This window comes from Eschrichtius robustus, chromosome 7, assembly GCF_028021215.1.
Source record: "Eschrichtius robustus isolate mEscRob2 chromosome 7, mEscRob2.pri, whole genome shotgun sequence".
NCBI classification, from domain to species: domain Eukaryota; kingdom Metazoa; phylum Chordata; class Mammalia; order Artiodactyla; family Eschrichtiidae; genus Eschrichtius; species Eschrichtius robustus.
In genome coordinates this window covers 72,201,100-72,227,372 of record NC_090830.1, presented here as the reverse complement: position 1 = coordinate 72,227,372, position 26,273 = coordinate 72,201,100, and the positions used below count along the sequence as shown (strand labels likewise).

The following is a 26,273-nucleotide window of genomic DNA, read 5'->3' as shown; positions in this document are numbered from 1 at the left end:
AGATCCCACATGCCACGGAGCAGCTAGGCCCGCAAGCCGCAACTACTGAGCCTGCGCTCTATAGAGCCCACGAGCCACAACTACTGAGCCCGCGCACCACAACTACTGGAGCCTGCACACCTAGAGCCCATGCTCCACAACAAGAGAAGCCACCGCAATGAGCAGCCCGCGCACCGCAACGAAGAGTGGCTGCTGCTTGCCGCAACTAGAGAAAGCCCGTGCACAGCAATGAAGACCCAGCACAGCCAAAAATAAAATAAATACATTTAAATATATATATATAACATACATATCTATATATAATGAATGAATACCATGTTTATACAGATATTATATATAATATGAGCAATATATGTACATATAAATATAGACATATAAAATATACAAAGACAGAAAATCCAGTCGAAAAATGGCAATGGGCAAGTGACTTAAATATGCTGTTCAAAAAGGACAAATTCCAAATGTCCTATAAACATGTAGAAAAGCTGTCTAACCTCTTTAATTATCAGGGGTCTCTAAACAGAAACAGCAAATGTATTACTTCCAGAATGGCTACAATTTAAAAGGCTGAAAATACCAAGAACTGATGAAGATGTTGAATATAAAGAATACTCATATATTGCTGGGAGTTTAAATTGGTATGGATGGGGACTTCCCTGGTGGCACAGTGGTTAAGAATCTGCCTGCCAATGCAGGGGACACGGGTTCGAGCCCTGGTCCGGGAAGATCCCACATGCCCTGGAGCAACTAAGCCCATGCGCCACTACTGAGACTGTGCTCTAGAGCCCGCGGGCCACAACTACTGAAGCCCGCGTGCCTAGAGCCTGTGCTCCACAACAAGAGAAACCACCTCAATGAGAAGCTCGTGCATCGCAACGAAGAGAAGCCCCAGCTCACAGCAACTAGAGAAAGCCCTCTCGCAGCAACGAAGACCCAATGCAGCCAAAAATAAATAAATAAATAAATTTATTTAAAAAATAAAATAAAATAGCAATCTGTTTCTGATATTATGGAAAATATGAATATCACATTGCTACACTGAATTTTGAATAAATAAGTAAGTAAATAAATAAATGGGTATGGATGGATGCTAACTTGTTTGGCATTGTCTCTTAAAGTGGAAATGCGTACACTCTTATGACCCAATAATTTCACTCTCAGACATATACCCTGAAGAGATTCATGCATATAAGCATGAGGAGATATATAGAAAATGTTTATGGCAGATTACTTGTAATAGCCCAAAACTAAAAATGGAAAAGTGTTTGATAGTAGAATGGAGAAATAATTTGCTTTATATTTATATAATGGAAAAAGCTAACAAAATGAATGACATATTTACGTATGATAACCTAGATGAATCTTAGAAGTATAATATTGACTAAAGAGCCAGGCATAGAGTTGGCTGCTTTTATAAATTTCAGAAACAGATGAAACTAAGCTATAATGTTTAGAAATGCATATATATATACAGTACAATTATAAAGGAAAAGAAAGATATAGGGATGTGTAAGTCATGGCAATATTTCTCTTTCTCAAATTGGGTGTTGTTGTGATGAGTTTAAAGCTACACATTCTGTTTTTATGTTTTTATTTTGTTTTATTCCACTATATAAAGCTTAAAAGAAGAAAATATCCTACCCATTCATCTCTAATATTTTTTATCAGTATTTAAAATTCATATCTAAATGTATTTTGTTAAGTCACTATGAGAAATTATAGGATTAATTATAGAAACTATACTATAATATGATTAATTATAAGAACAACTGCCCTCATCTTTTATGATTTCCAACTAGAAGATAATACCTTGTTACATAAATCTTTTCCCAAACCAGTAGAAGGGCAATAGAAAACTTGGTTTATTTGGTCCTGGAAAATTTTAAATAATGAGAAGTACACAGTATATATTTTCTCTTTCCATGAAATGCAAGAAAGTTGTTGATATTATTTAACAGAATAGCTTGAGATATTTTATTAAATTTTCTTCTGATACCTTTGTATTTATTAGACTGTGAACTTTATTTTATTTTTTTTGGTTTTTTGGGGTTTTTTGAACATCTTTATTGGAGTATAATTGCTTTACAATGGTGTGTTAGTTTCTGCTTTATAACAAAGTGAATCAGTTATACATATACATATGTTCCCATATCTCTTCCCTCTTGCATCTCCCTCCCTCCCACCCTCCCTATCCCACCCCTCTAGGTGGTCACAAAGCACCGAGCTGATCTCCCTGTGCCATGCGGCTGCTTCCCAGTAGCTATCTGTTTTATGTTTGGTAGTGTATATATGTCCATGCCACTCTCTCACTTTGTCCCAGCTTACCCTTCCCCCTCCCCATATCCTCAAGTCCATTCTCTAGTAGGTCTGTGTCTTTATTCCCGTCTTACCACTAGGTTCTTCGTGACCTTTTTTTTTTTTTCCCCCTTAGATTCCATATATATGTGTTAGCATACTGTATGTTTTTCTCTTTCTGACTTACTTCACTCTGTATGACAGACTCTAACTCCATCCACCTCACTACAAATAACTCCATTTCATTTCTTTTTATGGCTGAGTAATATTCCATTGTATATATGTGCCACATCTTCTTTATCCATTCATCCGATGGTGGACACTTAGGTTGCTTCCATGTCCTGGCTATTGTAAATAGAGCTGCAATGAACATTTTGGTACATGACTCTTTTTGAATTATGGTTTTCTCAGGGTATATGACCAGTAGTGGGATTGCTGGGTAGTATAGTAGTTCTATTTTTAGTTTTTTAAGGAACCTCCATACTGTTCTCCATAGTGGCTGTATCAATTTACATTCCCACCAACAGTGCAAGAGGGTTCCCTTTTCTCCACACCCTCTCCAGCATTTATTGTTTCTAGATTTTTTGTTGATGGACATTCTGAGTGGTGTGAGATGATATCTCATTGTAGTTTTGATTTGCATTTCTCTAATGGTTAATGATGTTGAGCATTCTTTCATGTGTTTGTTGGCAATCTGTATATCTTCTTTGGAGAAATGTCTATTTAGGTCTTCTGCCCATTTTTGGATTGGGTTGTTTGTTTTTTTGTTATTGAGCTGCATGAGCTGCTTGTACATTTTGGAGATTATTCCTTTGTCAGTTGCTTCATTTGCAAATATTTTCTCCCATTCTGAGGGTTGTCTTTTGGTCTTGTTTATGGTTTCCTTTGCTGTGCAAAAGCTTTTAACTTTCATTAGGTCCCATTTGTTTATTTTTGTTTTTATCTCCATTTCTCTAGGAGCTGGGTCAAAAAGGATCTTGCTGTGATGTATGTCATAGAGTGTTCTGCCTATGTTTTCCTCTAAGAGTTTGATATTGTCTGGTCTTACATTTAGGTCTTTAATCCATTTTGAGTTTATTTTTGTGTATGGTGTTAGGGAGTGTTCTAATTCCATGCTTTTACATGTACCTGTCCAGTTTTCCCAGCACCACTTATTGAAGAGGCTGTCTTTTCTCCACTGTATATGCTTGCTTCCTTTATCAAAGATAAGGTGACCGTATAGTGCGTGGGTTTATCTCTGGGCTTTCTATCCTGTTCCATTGATCTATGTTTCTGTTTTTGTGCCAGTACCATACTGTCTTGATTACTGTAGCTTTGTAGTATAATCTGAAGTCAGGGAGCCTGATTCCTCCAGCTCCATTTTTCGTTCTCAAGATTGCTTTGGCTATTTGAGGTCTTTTGTGTCTCCATACAAATTGTGAAATTTTTTGTTCTAGTTCTGTGAAAAATGCCAGTGGTAGTTTGATAGGGATTGCATTGAATCTGTAGATTGCTTTGGGTAGTAGAGTCATTTTCACAATGTTGATTCCTCGAATCCAAGAACATGGTATATCTCTCCATCTATTTGTATCATCTTTAATTTCTTTCATCAGTTAGACTGTGGACTTTAGATTAAAAGCAAACCAAACACGATTATCCCACAGATTGAAACTGAGTGTTGACTTCATTTTTCCTGAGATGATAGCTTATTCACTAATATGATGTGGTCATATAAGTTTAGTGTATGGAATATTCAAGAGATTTATTAGTTTGAACCTAGAATACATTACTAAAAATAAGATAGGTATTTTTTTTCTAAAAAGCAATCCCAATTTATATATATTAAAATGCTCCTCTGGCTTGGTTTTTGAATTACATACTCACAAAATCCTTGAAATAGAAAATGGGCCATAGTGACGTTTGCAGTCTCAGCAACTCAAACCTTGCTTAAAATGATTAGCTATCCTTTTCCACACCCCTGAAACAGGGTCTTCTCAAGCATTAGAAAATGCTTAACATCAAGTCTTGAGTAAAGATTTCCTGCCTATACTAGAGGAGAAGGGATTTTATAGGTTAATAAGCTACATGGTACAAAGAAGGAGAAAGAAATTTACTAGGAGGTTGGTCATTTACTGGGAAGCTGGCCATCCTGTATCTTTCATGGTTAGCATATTAAAATATTTAATACCAAAAGGGACATTATGGCTGATGAAACCTTGGGTCAATTTTCTGTGTGAAGTAAATTCTAAAGTATCATTAAATCTTTTGCATTAATTTGTTTCAAGGTCTGAAGCAGTAAATAAAACTACTGATGGAGCTGGTAAATAGAATGGATTTTTCATTTAGCTCAAAAGTAGATAGAATAAAATTAAAATGCTGAAGAACAAATACATATCTCAAAAAGGTTTAGCTAAATTTTGAATAAGGATAATTCAAAAATTTTCATTGATTCCCTTATTTCACCATGAGAAGAAACTTTTTAAATCCTCTTATAGTTGCAAATTGGATGTTGTTACATGCTGCTCATAGCTTCTCTCTCATAATTGAAATGAGCTTGTGAGATAAACAGAGATGCTGAATAGAAATATTTTGAATAACTCAAATAGAGCTTTACTCCTCCCACCTTAAGAAATGTAATTCATTTGTGGTTTTTTTTTTTGAACAAACAAAAATAAATTTAAAAATAAAAAATTTCTTGTAATTCTTCTACCAGAAATAATAGAGTAATACTTTGGTGTACATCCTTTTTAGATTATTCAGTGATAGGTAGATATCTCTACACATAAAACCAAATTGTATCACACTCCTATTGTCAATCTTTTCTTTCACTTAAGATGCTTTGAACCCTTCTCCATGTTATTAAATCTTGTCCTGCAATGTAACTCTTCATGGCTGTGTAGTATTTCATTAAAAAGCTGTATTACAATTTACTTAACCAATCTCCATTTAGGTCATTTATTATGTACTATTTATTTATTAAACACTACTGTGGTGTTGTTAAGTTAAATTTCAATATACATCTTTGGTTATTACATTAGAGTACATTTCTAAAAGTGAATTGCTATTTCAAAGTCTGCACATATAAAATTTTTAAAATATGTATTGCAAAATACTCTTCACACATAGAAATAGGAGTTTCTTAAATGAGTCTATAGCAGCCATTTGATAATCTGCCTCTCTTAAGCGTTGTAAAGTTAGAATCCACTGAGTAGCAAGGGAAAGAATAAAACAATCCTCTCCCCTGGGATGAGCATGTGTTTTACAACCTAACAGTTCATCCATTAAAAAAAAAAAAAAAAAAAAAAAAGTCTTGACTTTGTACAATGTCAGCATCACTTTTAAGTCTTAGAATCACAGAATACTGAAGGAAACATATGTTATGGAGGAAAGATGATGACTTCTATAGAAGGACATTTTGCCTAATGATATGTTAGAATTTTTTTCATGGGTTAATAGAAGACTAAGTGAGAGGTACATTCATTGTAAAAACATTTTTATAACATATGTAAGTAGCTTAGATACAGGGAAAAAAATTACAACTAATCAGGACTTGACAGAAAAAAAAAAATTACTGGAATTCTAATACACTAACATTTTTGCAAGGGATCTAGAAGTAGAAGTACAGAATAAAAACACCAAGGAGATGCCAAATTGGTGTGATTAAATTTGAGGAAGTAGTTACACTTTTGGAAGATTGAGAAGACATGAAAGAGATCAGATTCTTTTGTGATAAATATGCTTTAGATTTAAAAGGAAATAATTCAAGCCACCCCTTTATGATGATGAGATTTGGACAGGAAATAATAACAAGAGGAACCTGAGCATTACTGTAGATTCTCTACTGAAATTGTTGGATTGATTTTTTAACAAAGGGGTTAAAAATGTTGGTAATTATTAAGATTTGTTTGAGAATAAAATCCCCAGAATGGGTTAGCATATGCCATAAATATGGAATGTAGGTCTAATTGCTATACTTTGATTAAAAAAAAATTGGATATGGAAAAGATCCAGGTAAAATTAAGGAAAATTAGAAGAATTTGTATATAAGGATCATCCATTTTAAAAGATAAAGCCTGAGAGGGAATAATTTCTAATTTCACACAGTTTTGGAAGGTATATAAAAGGTGAACACAGACTTATCAATTTATAAACTAGTACTTGGAATGTAGCTCTGTTCATCAATCAACATCCACCTAGACCCAAGTCTGGCTCTTCCAAATTCCAGATAACCTTAGATGAGGTAGTTTTGTCTCTATCGCTTTTTTTGTTTTGTTTTTTTTAAGAATTGCTTTAAAAGTAAAATACACCTAAAGATACTGCTACTCATGCTCACCTTCAGTAATTTATGTGAAAAATGGCTCAACCTCATTTTTGCAACTTAGAACTTCTGTACTAATGACTTTTGATCTGGGTTTGTCCCAGAAACCATTTTTATTTTTTATGTCCAAAGCATAAGATACCTGTGGCATATCTCTCTCTATCAGTGGTCAAGTGATTCTTTCTTGCACTGTATCTGTTTCTCCTGATCTCAGAAATGACCATTTAACTTTCTGGTGTGATCTCCTCTAAACCATAAGCTACCGAAGTGAATTTCATGTACAACAAATAACCTGTATTTCAAGTGAGACCATTCCAAAAGTACCAGCCACCTAGTCATTTTGTTTTGGTGATGCTACTCACAAACAGACAGGAATTAAATTTTATCTACACAGGTACCTCACATTTAAGTTTTCTAGATAATATTCTGTCATCCCAAACAGATCATGCATTCTAGTTCAGGGATCATGGTTTGCATTTGTGTGTGTTTAAACCAGTAAGGATTTAATGTCTGTTTTTGTTATTGGTATTTGTGATGATAGTGGTTCTTTTCTGGTGTGTGTGATGTTAACAAATAGAGATAAAAGAAGGAGAGATTGTTAAAATGAAATGGAAATGGGTTAATCCATTTTCTGAGTTAGTTAAGAAAGGGAAGGAAATATTTATTAAACATTAACCAGGAACTATTATAGTTACTTTACCTAAGTAATTTTAATCCTTTACATTAGTGCTTTTTTTTTTTTTTTTAACTTTTGGGTTTATTTATTTATTTATTCATTTATGGCTGTGTTGGGTCTTCGTTTGCTGTTCAAGGGCTTTCTCTAGTTGTGGCAAGCGGGGGCCACTCTTCATCGCGGTGCGCGGGCCTCTCACCGCCGCGGCCTCTCCCGTTGCGGAGCACAGGCTCCAGACGCGCAGGCTCAGTAGCTGTGGCTCACAGGCCTAGCCGCTCCGCGGCATGTGGGATCTTCCCAGACCGGGGCACGAACCCGTGTCCCCTGCATTGGTAGGCGGATTCCCAACCACTGCGCCACCAGGGAAGCCCTGCCCCATTCTTAAACTTTGCCACAGGAAGGGCTGTTCAAGCTCAAAGTCGATCCTTCCAAAGTCACTAAATATTTCAGCTCTAAACACAGCAGATTTATAAGAACTAAGCTCTGGAAACACCTTCCCAGAAATAGCAAGGCTGCTATGCGAAGTCCAATAAGGCTAATTACCCTATCAACGCTAAGGCCATTACCTTGAAAGTGTTTGAATAGGGACTTCTGCCAACTTTTCTAACAAAAGATATTGCTTTGACCTCTGAGCTGAACTGCCCTAGTCTACCCAGGGAAAGAATTAAAATGTTGTGTTGCTACAGAGTAGCCAGTGAGGAACTTGATCGATAAGACCATGGGTGTGGTCCTCCCCATAGGGGATAATCTGTAAGAAAGAGTGTGTTATCTCATGTAAAGACAATATCTATGAGTGACTTCCTGAGAAGGTGGTTATTACTCCTTGCCCTGGTAGTGGTGGGCGTGGGGGCTTTGTGATTTGCACTGAGGGCTGACTTACATCTTCTACTCTTTCCAGTACAGTGAAAGGATCTTAGAGAAACACCTGAAAAGATGGTGTTCCATTTTTTTTTCTGCTTTGAAGAGTTTATTAACCCTTTTTGCTGATTTTAATAACATCGTAGTGAAGACCCCATTCTTAAAGGGAAATGAAAGGGACCACGAAAGTTTGCCTTGAGTTTATCTCACATAATGGTAGATAAACTAAGAAAAATCTTACTTTCAGTGGTAGATTTTCCGAAGTTAATGAATGAAACCATTGTACGGGCTGTGTTCTGTGTTACCATCTATTTTGTCTTTGCATTCAAAAATATTGAACCTTGAATATAAGTGACATTCCTGCCCTCTGACAGAAAGGCGCAGTCTGGTCTTTGTCACTGTGGTCCCAGTCCTATTCTTCCTTACTGTTGTGCGTCATTAGTTTCTGTGAATTAAGTTAATGATCAGGTTTCATCCAGGAACTGATTGCTACATATTCTCATGTGTTACAAACTTGTTTTTACAACCATTTGTCAAATTGAAGAAACCCCTCACATTATTTGAAAAGTGAAAACAATTTCTATGAAAGAAAACAAAATCTACTAAATTCAACTAAATGAGCCATCCATAGTTTTCAATTTTATGTAAGTCTTTCTTTGATAAAACTTGTTTTCCACATAAAATGCTTTGCTTGTAATTTAACCTTGGGCTTTTGCAACTTAAAATTTTTCTCCCCCAAGTGGTATCTTCCATATTTTTAATTTCCATCACCGGAACCACCATTAACTGAGTAACTCAAGCCAGACACTTGGGAACTCTCCTTGACTCCTTACTTACTTACTTACGTACTTACTTATTTATTTATTTATGGCTGTGTTGGGTCTTCGTTTCTGTGCGAGGGCTTTCTCTAGTTGCGGCAAGCGGGAGCCACTCTTCATCGCGGTGCGCGGGCCTCTCACTATCGCGGCCTCTCTTGTTGCGGAGCACAGGCTCCAGATGCACAGGCTCAGTAATTGTGGCTCACGGGCCCAGTTGCTCCGCGGCACGTGGGATCCTCCCAGACCAGGGCTCGAACCCGTGTCCCCTGCATTGGCAGGCAGATTCTCAACCACTGCGCCACCAGGGAAGCCCCTCCTGGACTCCTTCTTAATTCTCATCCCTCACATTCAACTGGTCATAATTCTGTGAATTTTGCATGTATATTATCCCTCGAATCTTGCTTTCACTGCAGCTACAGCGTCAGCTGACTATGAAGAAATGTAGACCACTCCCTCCCTTTCCTCCACAGGAGGGCTGCAAATGAGGCTAGAAAATGGAAGGAAACATGTCTTTTATGTCAAGAAAACTTAGTCATCATAGAAATGATGCTTGGCCTGCATCATGGAGAGCATCCAGTTCTTCCCAATCCATTACATGAAATGACATTAGCACGTCAGATAGACCCTGCTAGCTGCTAAAAGCCATTGTAGGTTTGTCACCTATATTTCCCCAGAGAGAATTACCTCCTGTTCATAGTCTGTGTACTACTACTCAATCTAATTTACGTAGGTCCAACTCCCAGGAAGCAGTAGTACTTTATTCCTGAGTTCTATACATAGTCCAGTGTATTCAAGTCTGTAATTAAAAACCACAGCCTTATTTATCTTTTACTATGCATGTTATGGCTCAAGCCTGCTGAGCACAAAATAAATAGCACTTTAAAATTAAGAATTTCAAGTCTGCATTCAAAAAAGAGGGGCTATTTTCCAGTGTATAGTATCATTATATCTTCCTAGGGTAATACCTATCAACCAACTCATTTGCAGCTGAGAATTCAGATTGTTTGTTTGTTTTACTTGAGAAGCATACTGACGGAGAGAGTTCTCCTGAATGTAGGCCATTGCTTCTTCAATGTGTAATTATTACAATAAGTAGTGCATCACTGTGGTATTTCACATGCACCAGTGAATATGCTTCAGCAATTAAGGACTCCAGGTCCCGGAGAGTGAAATAAACATCCAGAACTTTTACAGTCTATTGTGACCTAGAAGTAGTCTTCTCCAATATAGTAGTAAATTTTAAACAATAATGTTTATAATTATTTGATGGGGAGACATGATTATTTTTTCTTCCATTTCCAGAATGAAAATTACTTTCTCCTCCAACTCTCACTCTTAATATCTTAAAAAACCAGGAATTTGAGGGGGCATAATAATACCTTAAGTTTATATAGTTTATTTATGTTTTCAAATCACTCCTAATGTACTTTACTATTTATCGATAGTTCTAAATAATTCTATAGGCTAGATATTATATTCCAAATTTGACAGATTAAAGAAAAAATATACAAAGATTGAGTTGCCCAAACTATACACAACGCTTCTAATTTGAGAAAGGCAACTCTAATTCATTCTCAGGGAATTTCTCTCTCTCTCTCTCTCTCAAGAAGAATTTTATAAAATAGTAGCCGAGAAAAATTCAGTATTATTCCCTTTTATTGGTAGCATCTGACTATTTTTTTTTAATTATAGTTGATTTACAGTATTATATTAGTTTCCAGTGTACAGTAAAGTGATTCAATATTTTATAGACTATACTCCATTTAAAGTTATTACAAAATAATGGCTGTTTCCCTGTGCTATATAATATATCCTTGTTGCTTATCTATTTTATACATAATAATTTGTATCTCTCAATCCCATATCCCTCTTTTTCCCCTCCCCTCTTTCCTCTCCCCACTGGTATCCACTAGTTTGTCTTCTATATCTGTAAGTCTGTTTCTGTTTTGTGATGTACATTTGTTTGTTTTATTTTTTTAGATTCCACAGATAAGTGATAACATACAATATTTGTCTTTGTCTGACTTATTTCACTAAGCGGAATATTCTCTAGATCCATCCACGTTGTTGCAAATGGCAGAATTTCATTATTTTTTTTATGGCTGAGTAATATTCTGTGATATATATAATATATATATAATAGCCTGTGATATATATAATAGAATATTGTATATCTATATAATATATATATCTCACATCTTTAGTCACTTATCTGCTGATGGACACTTGGGTTACTTGCATAACTTGGTGTTATAAATAATGCTGCTATGAATATTTGGGTGCTTGTGTCTTTTAGAGAAAATATTTTCATGTTTTTCAAATATATACCAGGAGTGGAATTGCTGGGTCATATGATAATTCTATTTTTAGTTTTCTGAGGAACCTTCATAATGTTTTCCATAGTGACTACACCAATTTACATTCCCACCAACAGCATACAAAGGTCCCCTTTTCGCCACATCCTCTCCAGCATTTGTTATCTGTGGTCTTTTTGGTGACAGCCATTGACACGTGTGAGGTGATATCTCATTGTGGTTTTGATTTTCATTTCTCTAATAATTAACAATATTGAGCATCTTTTCATGTGCCTGTTAACCATCCCTGTTATGTCTTCTTTGGGAAAATGTATATACATATATATATATATATATATATATATATATATATATATAATTGTAAGTACTAGTATAAGAGTTTCTTGTAGGGATGGACTTATTCACTTGGGAAAAGGCTTTATTAAATGTGTAGGCCTGCCAAGTAGAAAGAACCATAGCCTGGAGCCCTGGTTATATGAGAAGAGGATTCTGTTTGACGCTCTCCACACTCCCTGGGGAGATAACATTAAAACATTAAAATTCCTGCTTTTCAGTAAAATGGGGGATGTGGATCATACATTTATCGAATGAATTCAAAAGTTCACTCTAATGAACATCACATTACCTAGTGAGATGAACACTCAAGAGGAAAAGGACATTGTTTTATGAGAGTATATCACAAGAAACCTGACCTAGATTTGATAAAGCTATCCTGAGGAAGTGATTCTTGATATGAGCTCTATTAGATGAATTAGAGTTACCTAGGAAAAGGTAGAAAGTTAGGGGGGCTGATGGTAAATGACGCTAGGGAAATAAACAGGTGTCAAATATTTCAGGGCTTTAGGCCAAGTGAAGTGCTTTTGCATTTATCATAAGATTAAAAAGGAAAATGGGAGCTTCGTGAGATTTGTAATTTGGAAATATTAATCTGTAGAGAGTGTCTGGGACCAGGGTTAAAGCTACCTCAGTTGTCCCTTTGGGAGATCATGGTACCGTAGAGTAGGTTTGTGGACGTGGACATAGTAGCCAAGAAGCCAAAATGCTAGGTCAAGGACATTAAGGTAATTTATCTTCTAGGAACCCATTAAAGGGAGGAAGAGTAAGAACAAAAGCAATGAGAAAAGGAGAGAGACCAAATCATCCTTGACTATTTTAACCCAATTTATACCCTATACCCTATGTATATATCTTCTTAACATACCTTGGAAGCTCAGGGAAAATATTGCTTTACATGATCTGGGTTTTATATACCTATTAGCCTTTACTAAGTATTGGTGCATGGCTTTTCTCCCTTAACACCCTTAAAATATTTTCGGGGTTTGTCCTGTCTAATGTTTCTTTACTTTAGAAACATAGTAGATAAAGAGCAAATATCCTTTGACAATTAACAAAGTTAAATCTCCTAATGTTGCATGAACTTGTTTTACTTCACGGTTTTTGATAAGACCAAGTTGAATCTTCAGAAATTCCAAATATATGGAAAGAATGTCCAATCCCAAGCATTCAGACATTGCAAATATATGCTGTTTTACATTTAAAATTTTGCCAACTTCTTCGTACAAAACACATTTTGGCAATTAATGAATAGCTTGCATTTTGCCTTTATGTTTATATGGAATTGGATGGTGCATTAAAAGGAACTTTGTAGTTGTTTCTGACATAAAATTCCTTTTTTAAAAAAAGGGAATTTATTAATTTGGCAAAGTTATCAAATTTATTTTTAATTCCTCCACTTGAACCCCAATGATTTGGAAGATAGTAGATATTTCCTTATCTCCAAATTCAAAACTTATTAGCTACCTAAGTGGCAGATTATATTGGATCCAAAAATCTCTGTTGTTTCTGTTTTTTCATCATTAGAAATTAAAGTATTTGCCATTACCTTGAGTTGTAATTTACGATATTGTTTTCAGAATTTTTTTCTTTTTTAAAGCAAATTTTCTCTTATTTTAGTTTTATATTACAGGTAAATCTCAACAGTATACTGTTTCTGTAGATTCAGTTTTCCTTAAATTCATATTTGTTTAACTGAAGGATATTTTTATAATTAGCATATGAAAATGATTGTTGAGCCTATCAAAATTGTAAATTCTGTGTGTCTGTGTGTTTGTATATATAGTGTTTAAATTACTGAAGTATTCTTTGTGTTTTTTCCCAAACTATCTGCATTGAAGCAAACATTCATAAAATGTCTAACTCTGTGCCAGGTGAGTATTAGTCGTTTTATTTAGTTAACCTAATTAAATTCTGCCAACAACCTTTGTAATAAGCATTTTTTTCTAACCATTACAGATAAGGAACTGAGGCTCAGAGAATAGGAAATTTGTCTAAAATCACACAAAACTAATAAGTAATGGAGCTGGATTAAAATGTGGGATTATACCCCAAATTCCAACTTCATTTGTCTATAAAACGTACTTATTGTTATGTTATGCCAGATAATTCATTTGATATTCTTTTCCTCCCTCACTTACTTATTTCATTTAATAGGTTGTCCTGTCTTAATAATGAGTATGGAAGACAGGATGATAGTAGTTTGATTTTCATGTAAATAATTGCCTTTTACAGACCTTCTAGGGAGCATTACATTTTCCATAGCCTAAATAGTCCTAGGTTGAATTTTTCTCCTTTTCTCTAGCAGTATGGATTAAGAGATAGGAAAGTTTATACTAGAATAAATATAAAAGAAATATATAGACTTTCAAAGAATGCCACATACTCCCAGAAATCAGCTTCGCCCCCGTCCCTTTTTAAAAATTACTTTTCACCCCTGGAGTAGGTTATCTCAGTTTCTTTATGTGTATCCAAAGTCAAGTTAAAGCCTCATGAGATGATTCATGTGAGTAATCCTATCATGCGTGGATCACCTCTTCTTGGAGTAAGGAGATTGCAGCATTGTTAGGCCAAAGTTGAATGCAATCTAATTGTTTATAAACCTGTGAGGGTCCATGACAGGTTATATCTCCTCACGACCACCCCTCCCCAACCTCAAAATGCTTTTCTCATTTAACAAAAGATGTGACTATGGAGATTCTTGATGACAAATATCACATGGCTTACTTTTAAAATGTAATTAATGTTTCCCATAAATGAAGGAAGACAAAAAGAAAAGGTTATCAAAACTAAGGAAATGTGGAAAAACCAACATAGAAAGTGAGAAACATTTGGTAGTAGAATACTATTTCAGCAACTAAGAAAAGAATGCACAAAATTAGAGCATTGAATTTGATGTCATTACCATGGTTGCTACAATTCCAAAATTATTACAGTGTTACCAGTTTAAGTGGATGTCGTATAAATTCCCCTCACATACTAGCTTAGATGTATTTGAGGTATCATATATCTAGTTATTTTAATTTTCTCTACACGCCATGACACTGAGGTAATCAGACCTATAGGTAACTTACACATAACTCATCTTTTTAATCCACAAGTGCTTTTGTTATATTAACTAAGATGTTTAAGATTATTTATATCAATGCCAATATTGAAATATCTCTGAGGAAAATTAAATTACATGGACTTACTTTCACTTTTAAAGTAACTGTTTTCAGGAATCTTTTAAGAGAAGTATATACATCAGTTGATAGCATTAAATCTGCATGTTCAAATCTGAAGGAACCTGAGTGGGATCAGCTAATTCAAACACTGCCCCCTACCCCATTGCAGACTTACCTATAACTTCTGGGAAAACGAGTCCTGGGAGAGTTAATGTGACTCTTTTGTGTACATAAAATCAGTTTGAAGCAAAGTAAAACTCTAATTTAAGCCTCTTGTCTTACAATCTAGAGTTCTCTCTATAACTTTGCACAAATTATCCAATCTCTTTGTGTCTCCATTGTCTTACCAATAAAATGGGAAGACTGGTAGGACCTTCCTCTTTGGATTCAAAACATTAATTCAAATGAACTACTTAGAAACTGTTCCTGGAACACTGAAGTGGAGAAATTGGAACCTTTGTGTATTGCTAGTTGGACTGTAAAATGGTGCAGCCACTGTGGAAAACAGTATGACATTTCCTCAAAAATTGAATTTAGAATTACCACATGACCCAGAAATTTCATTTGTGGTATATAAATGAAACATTTGAAAGCCAGGACTTGATGAGATATTTGTACACCAGTGTTCATAGGAGCATTATTCAGAGTAGCCAGAAGGTGGAAACAACCTAAATATCCACCAACAGATAAATGAATGAGCAAAATATATGTACGTATAGTGGAATATTATTCAGCTTTAAAAAGAAATAAAATTTTGACACATGCTACAGCAGAGAAGGACCTTGAAAACATTATTCTACATGAAAAAGCCACTCACAAAATGTCAAATATTGTATGATTCCACTTCTACGAGGTACCTACAATAGTCAAATTTGTAGAGACAGAAAGTAGAATGGTGGTTACCATGGCTGAAGGGGGGAGAGAATAAGAAGTTTTTGTTTGATGGGTATACAGTTTCATTTGGGGAAGATGAAAAAGTTCTGGAGATGAATGGTGATAATTGTCGCATAATAATGTAAATGTATTTTATGCCACAGAATTTTAAACTTATAAATGGGTAAAATGGTCAAATTTATGTTATATGCATTTTAGCACGCGCACACACACCATTTTTTTTTCCCCACACCAGGCATTGTAATGTTTTCTTCAGTGAGGCCCCTTTGGTTCTCAGGATCATAGACTCACTCTCGGTGTCCTAAATTATTGTAGAAATAATACGGGAGACACTAAGATGTGGCAGTGAGAATGAACTTGGGTCAGAGTCATGGCTTTTCCACTTAATAACTGGATGGTCTTGCCTGAAAAATGGGGATGGTAATACCTCACTGAGTTGTAAAAATTAGGTGGGTTAGTATAGAGAAAGTGCTTGGAACAGTGTTTGGCACAGAGCAGGGGCTTTAAGTATTAGTATTTATTATTATTGCTATTGTTATTTTTTCTGTGGACTTTTAACCCCAAATAGGATGCTCTCAAGAAGAGTCAACTCCCAGCTCTTTTTTATTCTGAGTATTTTCTCTCTGTTGGTGCTTTTGACTCTCTTTACATATTTTCTCCATTTTTCTTTCAATCCACTGGCTTATTTTACTCTATGCTCATTCTTTTCTTTACATAATAACTTCAAACTCATAGTTTCTTTTTCCTTTCAACTTTGGTTTGTTCTACTTCCTCATGGCCTTAACCCCATCAGCCCCTCTGGTTCTGATTTTACTAGATGGCTTCTATATATATATATATTTTTTTTTTTTTTTCATCTTTCATTTCCATTGCTAACTAACTGTTTCTCTGTAAGTTCTAGTTCAAATTTTCAAGAGAGCTTTGACCAGCTCAACCTTTTACATCATGCCCATGACCAATCACTGGTCAGCCTACAGATTGGATGTCCTTGAAGTGGGTGCCAGCCTATGATCTCAGCAGTTTTGAAGAGGGAAAAATGTGATACCAAACTTGGCTCCCTATGGCTATCCTCTAAGAGTGGGCTAGGAGTAGAAAAATGTATTTTAGGGACGGTTTATGAATATGGCGATAACTATGATTAACATGCTTAGTATAGAAGCAAAGATGAACAAAACACAGTCCCTCCTATAAAGAGGCTCATATGGAGAAGATGTGTATAAACAATCATGCAATATGATAACTACTATTTAGTTATATGGACAAAGTACTTTAGAAACACCAAAGACAATTCAGGTTCCTGGGTATAGGGAAAGAGACAGGTTTCACAGTATGAAATGACATTTCAACAGGTTTGTTAAAGAAATGTTTCCTCAGAAGGACCAGAGCAGGAAAGGGATGGAGCAATGGTGTTGAAGCAGATTCAGTTGTAAGAACAAAGTCATGGAGGTGTGAAGATACATGATGTGGTCAGAAAATGGAGCTGAAGACAGTATGGCTGGAACGTAGGCTAAAATGAGGGAGATTATTACAGCAGACTGAAAATGGAGGTAAGGGCTAGCCTGTGGAGGCTTTTAGACTGTGAATTGGTGAAAAGGAATTTGGATTTTATCTTTAGTCAACTAGGATTCTATCAAAGGTTACCAGGCAGGGTGGGACAGGATCCCTTGTGCATTTGAAAAATACATGTGTTTGTAGCAAGGAGAATGGCCTGGAGCCAATAGGGTCTGGAATTAGGAAATTATTTGGAAGACTACTAAAGTAGTCCTATTAAGATATAGTAAGTTCCTAAAGTTAAAGATACTATTTCAAAGGTGAACTAATTAGCTGATTCTCAGGGTCAAGGGTGATTCTGACATGTACACACCTCAACCATAATCTAAAGAACGATGCTTCAGAAAGCAACATCATTCACTTCAGATTTAAGTCATCTTTAGTTACACATGAAGAGGATTTAAGAATAGTTCCCCCCACCTCTAGATATGTAGCTAGAATGTTAGGAGTATGACTCTGGGATGAAGATTTCTTCTGCCTTAAAGAGGGTTTGCACATCTTCTGAGTTTTGTCTGCTTTTAGATTTAAGCTAAATATCAGGAGAGTCAGGTAGGATAAATTTTCTTATAGTGTGCAGTGTTGAATCAGTAAATTGGATCAGCTGCAGAACTGGAAGTTTTCTTACAAAATATAGCCTGCCTTATATTCATGATTCCATATCCCCACTGAGGGATCTGCACAAGTACTTTAAAACTATGCACAGAGTGTGAAGGCATAACTGTACACAACCACATGTGTACAGTTGTTCAACTTCAGGGCAATGAAACACCAGAGACCAGAGCCTCTGCAGTGTACACAAACATACGCTGTAAGTCAATAGGTTAATAAAACTCTAAAACTAAAGTCCAGGAATACTGCAGAGTTGTTATTTCTAAAGGTAGTGTGTGTTTCCTTAAAATTCAATGTGTTCCTCTTTCATAAAAAAGAAATGAGAATATCAACATAATATTTTCAAGCAACTAATTTCTCTCCTTCTGTACGTCCAATAATTTGTTGAAAGTCATGTATGTAAGGTGCAGCCTTTAGGTTACTGAGTAGAAAAACATTACTTTTATTGTTGCCATTATATTTTGGTGAAATCTGAATTTTGTATCCAATATTCTGCTACACCAATTATTCCTGTTTTCCAAATTCAAAAGCCATTTTTAGTCTTCATTATTCTTGACATTTCTATGGCATTTGACCCTTTGAAAAGATTTTCTTCCTCATCTTGACTCTTCAATACCTTACTTTTCTACCTCCCCAATGATTCCTTCTCTCATCTTTATCACTTCCACTGTATCCTTTCCTCATACATACTGGTACTTTATATTGGAACACAAAGGTGAGTTCTTTCCTCCCTTTTTCCATTGCCTTCTTTGATTTCCTTACAACTTTATTACTATCTCCTCTCCCTCAGGAGGTGAGGTTTAGACTCTACCTTGCTTCTAGGTCATCACTGCACATGTTATTGCCTCTTCCTAAATGGGTATCACCTTATACTAATTTCCATTTATTTCTCAGATTTTAGTCCTTTGAAACATCTTTCTGTATGGAGCTGAATACCGCTCCCATGTGTTGTAAGGCACCTTCTGCTTGCCTTTACAATAAGCCCTACATTATAGCACTTACATATTGCCGTCGTTCTCAAACTGGGAGCCCCAGACCAGTAGCATCACTGTCACCTGGGAATTTGTTAGACATGCAAAGTCTCAGGCTCCAAAGCACATTAACTGAATCAGAAACTCCAGAGCACGGCTCAAGAATCCGTTTTAACAAGCCATCCAAGGGGATTCTGATAGAGGCTAAAGTTTGAGAATCACTGGTATGTTGCAGTTGCCTGGCTTTTGGCTTATTCCCCTTCTAGATTATGGGCTGTTTTAGAAATTATGATGGAATCTTCTTCACTGTGATGTCTTTAGTATTCCATGTAGAATCTGATGGCACTAATTTGTTTCAACGCATCAACAAATAAATGAGTAAATGAATGACAACTTTTTTATGAACTCCAATTTCACATCTGTGATTGGCCACTATGTAATTTGTAGGGAGAGACGAGAGTCACTTCAGAGTCAACCTCTGTATTAGGAAAGTTGACATCTAATACCCTTCATCAGCAGTGTCCTCCAAAACAGTTTCACACATCTGCTTCTACAACCCTGACTGACTTTTAAACTCTCTGATCTCTCATTTTCTATCAATACTATAATCATTATCTTCATTAATCATGGAAAAACCTTAGTAATCACTTCCTTTAGAGAATAGCTTCATTTATTCTGAGTATACGACTAAAACATATTCACTGTAGAAAATCTGAAAAATGCAGTTACACACACAAAATCAAATAAAAAGCACTGGAAATTCCACCACTCTGAGAGAAACATTGTTATTTGTTGCATGGATTCATCTAACTTTTAGTTCTAGCATATTTGCTAGAAGCAGCATTCTATGAAGCTTGATGTGTTTTGTAATCTGCTGTTAACTACACTTTGGTGGATATATTTCCATGGCTTTAAGCATTGTTTTCCACAGATGTGTTAATGTCTGCATGATATTTTTGGCAATAATCTGTCCACATCCTCCTTTAAATTATTGAAAGTCCTGTCAAAACTTTTTCGGTACGTCCACCACTGCAGTCCAAGCTCTTTCTTATTCCTGTAACCTATTACAGTAGCCTCATTTGCCAAATGAAATTTTCTAAAGTGTGGTTCTGAGCAAATCACTCAAAAGTTTAAATGACGCTCCAGTACCTTCCAAATAAGGTCACAGTCCTGAGCAAGACGGTCAAGGCGGTCAAGGACTCCTTATGCATACCCAGGGTGTAGGTGAGCCTGCTCGCCATTCTCGTAGCATTTAGCCTGCTTTCTCACTTTTTGAATATTGCTACTTCTCTGTTCCACAATACTTTCTCACCCATGCTGTCCACTTCAGTGTGAGGCCTTGCTAAAACTGCAAACTTCCTACCCTCACCACCATTCCGCCCCTTATCCCCCTTCTCTGTTCTGTTTTTCTCCTTATTTCTTACAACCATCGAAGGGACCATATATTTTACTTATTTAACTTGCTATTTGCCTGCCTCCCCTAACTGGAATATAAGCTCCATGAAGAAAATGATTTTTGCTTGTGTCTTGTTCACTGCCATATCCCTAAAACCAAGAACAGTGCTTGATACATTAAAAAAAAAAAAAAGAATATATTTGAAATACTGAATGATGAGTGAATGCACAAATGAATGAATTAATTAACAAGGAATATCTACTGGTAAAAATTTTCAAGTCCTCAAGGAAGTCAAAGCTTTTATTCCCGTGATTTGCATATAATGGGCATTCACCACATAGTTGTGCAATGTGAATCCAAGTGACCAGTTAAATGTAAGCATTTCCTGGCTTTTCAAATAAATCATCATTTCCCCGCCCCCTTTAATATAGTTATACCTCTTCATTTTCCAGCACCTTTTTCCCAACCTTTTCTTAGAACTTCTGCTGAAGATGATCTCTCTACTTTCTAAAGACCGTGTATCATTTTTGTAATTATGGCATGTATTGCATCCTGAACTGAGCTGGAGTTATATGGTGCCCTTCCCATTGAGTAGTATGCAAGCTCTTTACAGGCAGATACCAATTATCATTGTATCTCTTGCAAGTTCTTAGTGCATTGATGCTCAATAAACAGTTCTAAAATTAATTAAATTATTACCAAAAATAAACTATTAGCAGAAGCAAAGAAAGAGTTACACATGAGGGCATAAGTATATCTAATTTTTTTTAAAAAAAGAATACCTGTCATAGGCACAATGGTAACTATTCTGAAAGAAATCACTATGTGAACGTTCTACATCTTTACAGATTATTAATGCTGCACTTGCTTTGGCTGCAAGACCCAAAAGTCAAGTGGTCAAAAAAACCATGGAAATGTACAGATGCACGTGGGAGAATCATATCCATGTCCTCACTGAAGCTGTAGATGACATTACAAGCATTGATGACTTCCTTGCTGTATCTGGTATGGTTTTATCTTTTAATTTCTATATTTGCTCTTGTAATTTTATGAAATAGCTCCGTTTTTCTTTCTCAGGATTGCTTTGGCTCTTCGGGGTCTTTTGTGTTTCCATACAAATTGTAATAGGATGATACTGAATGTAATTAATTTTATGAAATATTATGAGACTTTTTTCTAATGATAGCCTTTCTGAAGCAAAGTGCTGCTACATATGATCTACCCTAGGATAATGAGCCTCATGCCTTGTAACCCATACACCTCAACAATTTACACTGTCTCTAAAAGAAATTCCTATTCCTGGGCAAAGCATAATTGAAAATAGCATGTGGAAAATTTAGGCATTTCCTGCCTTTTCAAATAAATCATCATTGCCCCACCCCCTTTAATATAGTTATATCTCTTCACTTTCCTGCACTTTTTTCCCAACCAGATTTTTCTCTACTCAGGAAAAAAAATGTATCTTAACGGGAAAACTCTTCATTGATTTGAGATATGATATGTACTTCAACTACCGCTATATGTATTTGAATAGTGGTGATCTAAAGAATAAAATAAACAAGACTAAACATCTAACTACATCAATAACAGACAGGCTTGAGATTCCATGTCAAATGCAGATAACTCTCTCATCATATATTAGAGTAGCATCCCACAAGATTGTGAAATTACTCTCATAATGCCATATTCTCAGAAGCATGACTCAGGTTTTGATTACACTGTTGTAACTGCAGAGAACTAAATACTTTTTAATTTTTTTATTCTCTTAAAAATCAAGCCTCTCACTAAAATAAATTACATTTTTTTTCTGAGAGAGAGATTTTCTTGGAACCTGATGATTCTTTTTATAAAATGCAATTTCTTATGCGTTTCTAACATCATTTTATCTTTTTTAAAGTTTCCTGATTGTATTTTATCTACCCTATCAATTTAATTACTTTCATATATGTATGCTTTCTCATTGTGAACAATATCCTGAAACCTGGTGTATTTTCGTAATATACTAATGAAAAGAAAATATGTGCTAATTAACTACTTTAAGATTGTTTTATTTCTTTAGAGCTAAAACTTTGAAAATAATAGAAAATGAACAGGAGAAATATTAAAATCCCTTGATACCACTATTCAGAAATAACAACTACTAAAATGTGTTTATTTCCAACCAGTATATATATATATATATATATATATATATATATATATATATATATATATATATATATATATGTGTGTGTGTGTGTGTGTGTGTGTGTGTGTTTTCAAATAATTGTGTAATTATGTATTGCCTTTTTACAGGTAATAGTTGGCTGAATTTTCTCACATTATTATATTTTCTTCAAAAAATCATTCATTTATCTGTTCTTTCATGAGCATTTAGATAAATTTTAACTACTATAAACAATGCTATGTTAAGCATATTTCTGTCTGTCTGCTATCTTCTTAGTATAGACTTTGCAATGTGAATCCAATCAACATCTTATGTTGGGTCAGTCTTTTGTAATTTAGTTGTTATATGCCAGGTTCTGATTTTTAGTTGGTTCTTTTGGTTACAAGGCAAACCTACTCACACTAGTCAAGGTAAAGGCAGTTTATTATAATTAAGCTGATGGCAGAATAGGGAGAAGCTCCTGAACGTGTAAGAATAGGAGCCATGACCGGCCAGGCCTTGTGTGATTAGAGCTGTGGGGAGCTTGGGATCTAAGCAACTCTGTGGGTCCTCAGAGCAGAAGCTCATGTTTTTCCTTTTAGTGCTGGATTAACCTGAGTCTGTTACTTTCTGTGAAAAACCATAGTACTTAAGAGCCTGCATGTAACAGAAAACTCATTTGAAAGTTGCTTAAATCACAAAAACCTTTAATTATCTCATGTAACTAGATGTTTAAGATAGTTGATTCTAGACTTACTGGCCCTAGCACACCAGAGGACTTGGATAGGAATAGTCCCTGTATGTGGGGAGGAGTATCTTATCACTAACATTTTTTGGAATTGCCAGTACAGGCTAATAATAAAAAGTGGATTAATATTTAATGTGTTTCATTATTGTTTTTAAATTCTCTACAAACAGTGCACTCCATTATTTTCTATAGCTGGTGTGGACTGTTTATCAAAGTGAATTTTGAACTATGTACCAGGCAGTATGCTGGGAAGTAGAGCAGGATGCAGAGAAGGAAAAGGCACAACGTTTGCTTCCAGGGAACTCAAATGTGTGCAGCTAATGCTGCTGGAGTGTCAGGGTATTGAGGGGAGCATTGTTAAGGAGATACTGGTTGAACTGAATTATTGAAATAACATTTTTCAATTTCATTTTTTTTACATGGTTAAATGAGTGGGAGATGGTCTTTTTATTGCCTATAAGTTTGCTAGAGTATGTTAGAAAATGAGAGAGTGTGAAGAATATAGAAACACTGAAGGAAAAGAGCAAAAAATAAGTAAAAACCCTCCATAAGGAATGATTCTTGGTTAGTATATGTACTTGCCATATACTATACTGGAATAGTCTTTAATTAATCTGTTATACTGGACTGTCTTTGACAAATTCCTGAATTTTTTTCTATGTTCCACTGCACTTAGAAACATTAAGAGATTATTTTTTTTCAGGGGAATAGATGACAATTATGAATTATATATAGAGTCTTCCAAGTTGCTACATAGCTTCCAAAATAGAGATGAATACTCAAATTATGCATAATATAATTTTAAGAGTAAATCTGGTTTGGACCAAAAGTTCTTGGTTTGTTTCAATATCAAATCAGCCCAATGTTTCTCTGAGGGACACATTCTATTAGCAATGCTTAGGTTATATTTAGTTCCAAGACAGTGATGACCCCTCAGTCTACATCTAACACTGAGTGGCATGAACCACAAAGTCGAATATTGAAAGAGAGAAAAGCATGTGAAAGTGCATGGTGGGTTTGAGGGACAGCAAGTTGGCCAGTATTACAGGAACAGAGGGTACATCTGGATTGATACTGGACTCAGAAAGTCAACAGATAACACTATATAAAGGCCTGAACATTTTTAGGAAAATATAAACTGTATAAAATTTTAAATGGTAGCTTCATCAATACTTCAGAAAACTAACTCCAGATGCTGAAAAACATTCTTATAGAAGTAGATAGTGAGTGCTAAATAATGCTTTAATTGCTCTTAGAAGTGAAAATAAAAGTAAGCCCAATATAAAGCAGGTGTTCCCTCACTCTCTCCACCCCTCCTCCAAGAAATTAAAACATAAGACTGACACACACATACAAGATATAACAATAGGAAGCTGAGGTGAGAGCCAGTTTGATGACTTAAACCTAGCTCAGGCTGAAAAACCCAGGTGTGCATTTACGAAGAAAAGAAGCTCCTCCTCATCAGAATAGTTCAGTGATGACTTGTAGCCAGGATATTCTATGCCAGTGGCTAAAATCAGGAGAGAGTCTTGTTGTGGTTGTAGGTTTTTTCCTCTGAGCCCTCTGTGATTATATTTTCATGTGATGTTCTATGGCTCAGTCATTGTAGAGACTCCAGAAATATTATACACACAGCTTTTCATAAGTCATGGAACAACAGGAAGAAAGCGTGCATTCAAAAGTGACTGAGTAAGCTCCCCCAAAGTAATCCATTATTGCTCTATTGATAATTATGTTTTGAATTAGTGCCTGTACTTACATGACTGAAGAGTAGTTTGGGCATATGAACTGGAATTTAACATGCATCATTCCATGTACTAACAGGCAAGTTCACTCAAGATGCTCTTATTTGAATGAACAGTAAATACACAGCAGGACTGTTGTTCGAATATTATGAATTAGATCTTCAGAAAAGCTATAATTAGAAGTTCATTTTTGACTTTGTCAAAATCAGTCAGATTTGAGAATTTTTACCAGAACTTTAAGGTAGAGCTGTAGTAATCATCAATAATCTTACTGACATAATAAATAGCACTAATAAATTGATAGATCTTTAATAAAGGATTTCCTTAAAATTGTCTCAGTGAGTGTATGAAGTTATTAATAGCCATACTATTTGCCATAGTCAGATATATTGACAGAAACTTTTAACAAAAACAGAGAGTCAAAGTGAGTCTCATAATTTCATTCGTACTTAGTTATTTCTGGGCAGTGTTTCAACTCCAAGCACATGCATTTGATCAGTGTAATATGGATGATTTAAAATCCTAATTTGGTGAATCCTGTGGACACTTTATAGGTCAGACAAGGGATTAGCTGGAAGGTTTATTTTTGTCATATGATACCCACTCTCCCCACCCCCGGCCCCCCACACCTGCTAATGAGTCCAAGAGGTGCTCTTGAGCATTCTGAAAAACCAAAGACTTCAGCTAGAGATGAAGGGTTTTTAGGCAGGAAAAGCAGGGTGATCCTTCCCTGTATGCTCTCCAAAGGTCTTCCTCTGGACCTAGAAAGAAGCATGCCTCCTGCTACCCAGATGCGTGCAGATACGAGACTGGAAAATATGAAGTCATGTATCTGAGCTTTCAAATTTGTGTTGGCATAGACTTATGGACCTTGATAGCATCCTAGGGGATTTTTTAACAAAGCAATAAAAACTTCCACTTACAGAGTGGCTCCAGAGCCTGTGCTGTGAACACTTTATGTATATTGGAGAAAAGCAGCCAAGAATTACCTTTTTACAAAGCATATATCATTATCATTAAAATGTCACCACTAAAAGAACTCTTATAGATTAGACATGAAAATAGATTTTATCTCTAGAATCTATGGAAAGCATAGAAAGAGAAGAGTCTCTTAGGAGTAGGTTAATTATGCTTAAGATTGACAAGTCTGCCAGATCCTACCAGATCTATGATCTTCAGGAAATAAATTAACCTCTGACTCATTAAATGCCCTCCTCTAAAATGCTAATAATTATATCATTTTGCTATGGTCTGAATGTGTCTCCCCAAAATTCATATCCGACGTGAAAATATTAGAACGTGGGGCCTTTGGGAGGTCCTTAGGTCATGAGAGTGGAGTCCTCATGAATTAAATTAGTGTTCTCATACAAGAGACCCTACAGAGTTCCCTAGCCCCTTCCACCACTGTGAGGTTACAGTGAAAGGCACTGGATGTGAAGCAGTAATAGGGCTTTTAC

General features: G+C 35.6%; 1 protein-coding gene and 1 pseudogene across 1 annotated transcript in view; one reads left to right on the top strand and one right to left on the bottom strand.

Moving 5' to 3' along the window:
• Nucleotides 1-20,022, bottom strand: part of LOC137767633 (transmembrane protein 33 pseudogene) — an 83,095-nt pseudogene extending 63,073 nt beyond the window's left edge.
• Nucleotides 1-26,273, top strand: part of CTNNA3 (catenin alpha 3) — a 1,637,417-nt gene that overhangs the window by 1,080,443 nt on the left and 530,701 nt on the right. Inside the window, exon 10 of the mRNA XM_068548855.1 lies at nucleotides 21,026-21,182. Coding sequence (XP_068404956.1) covers nucleotides 21,026-21,182 — 157 coding nt within the window. The remainder of the gene's footprint in view (nucleotides 1-21,025; nucleotides 21,183-26,273) is intronic.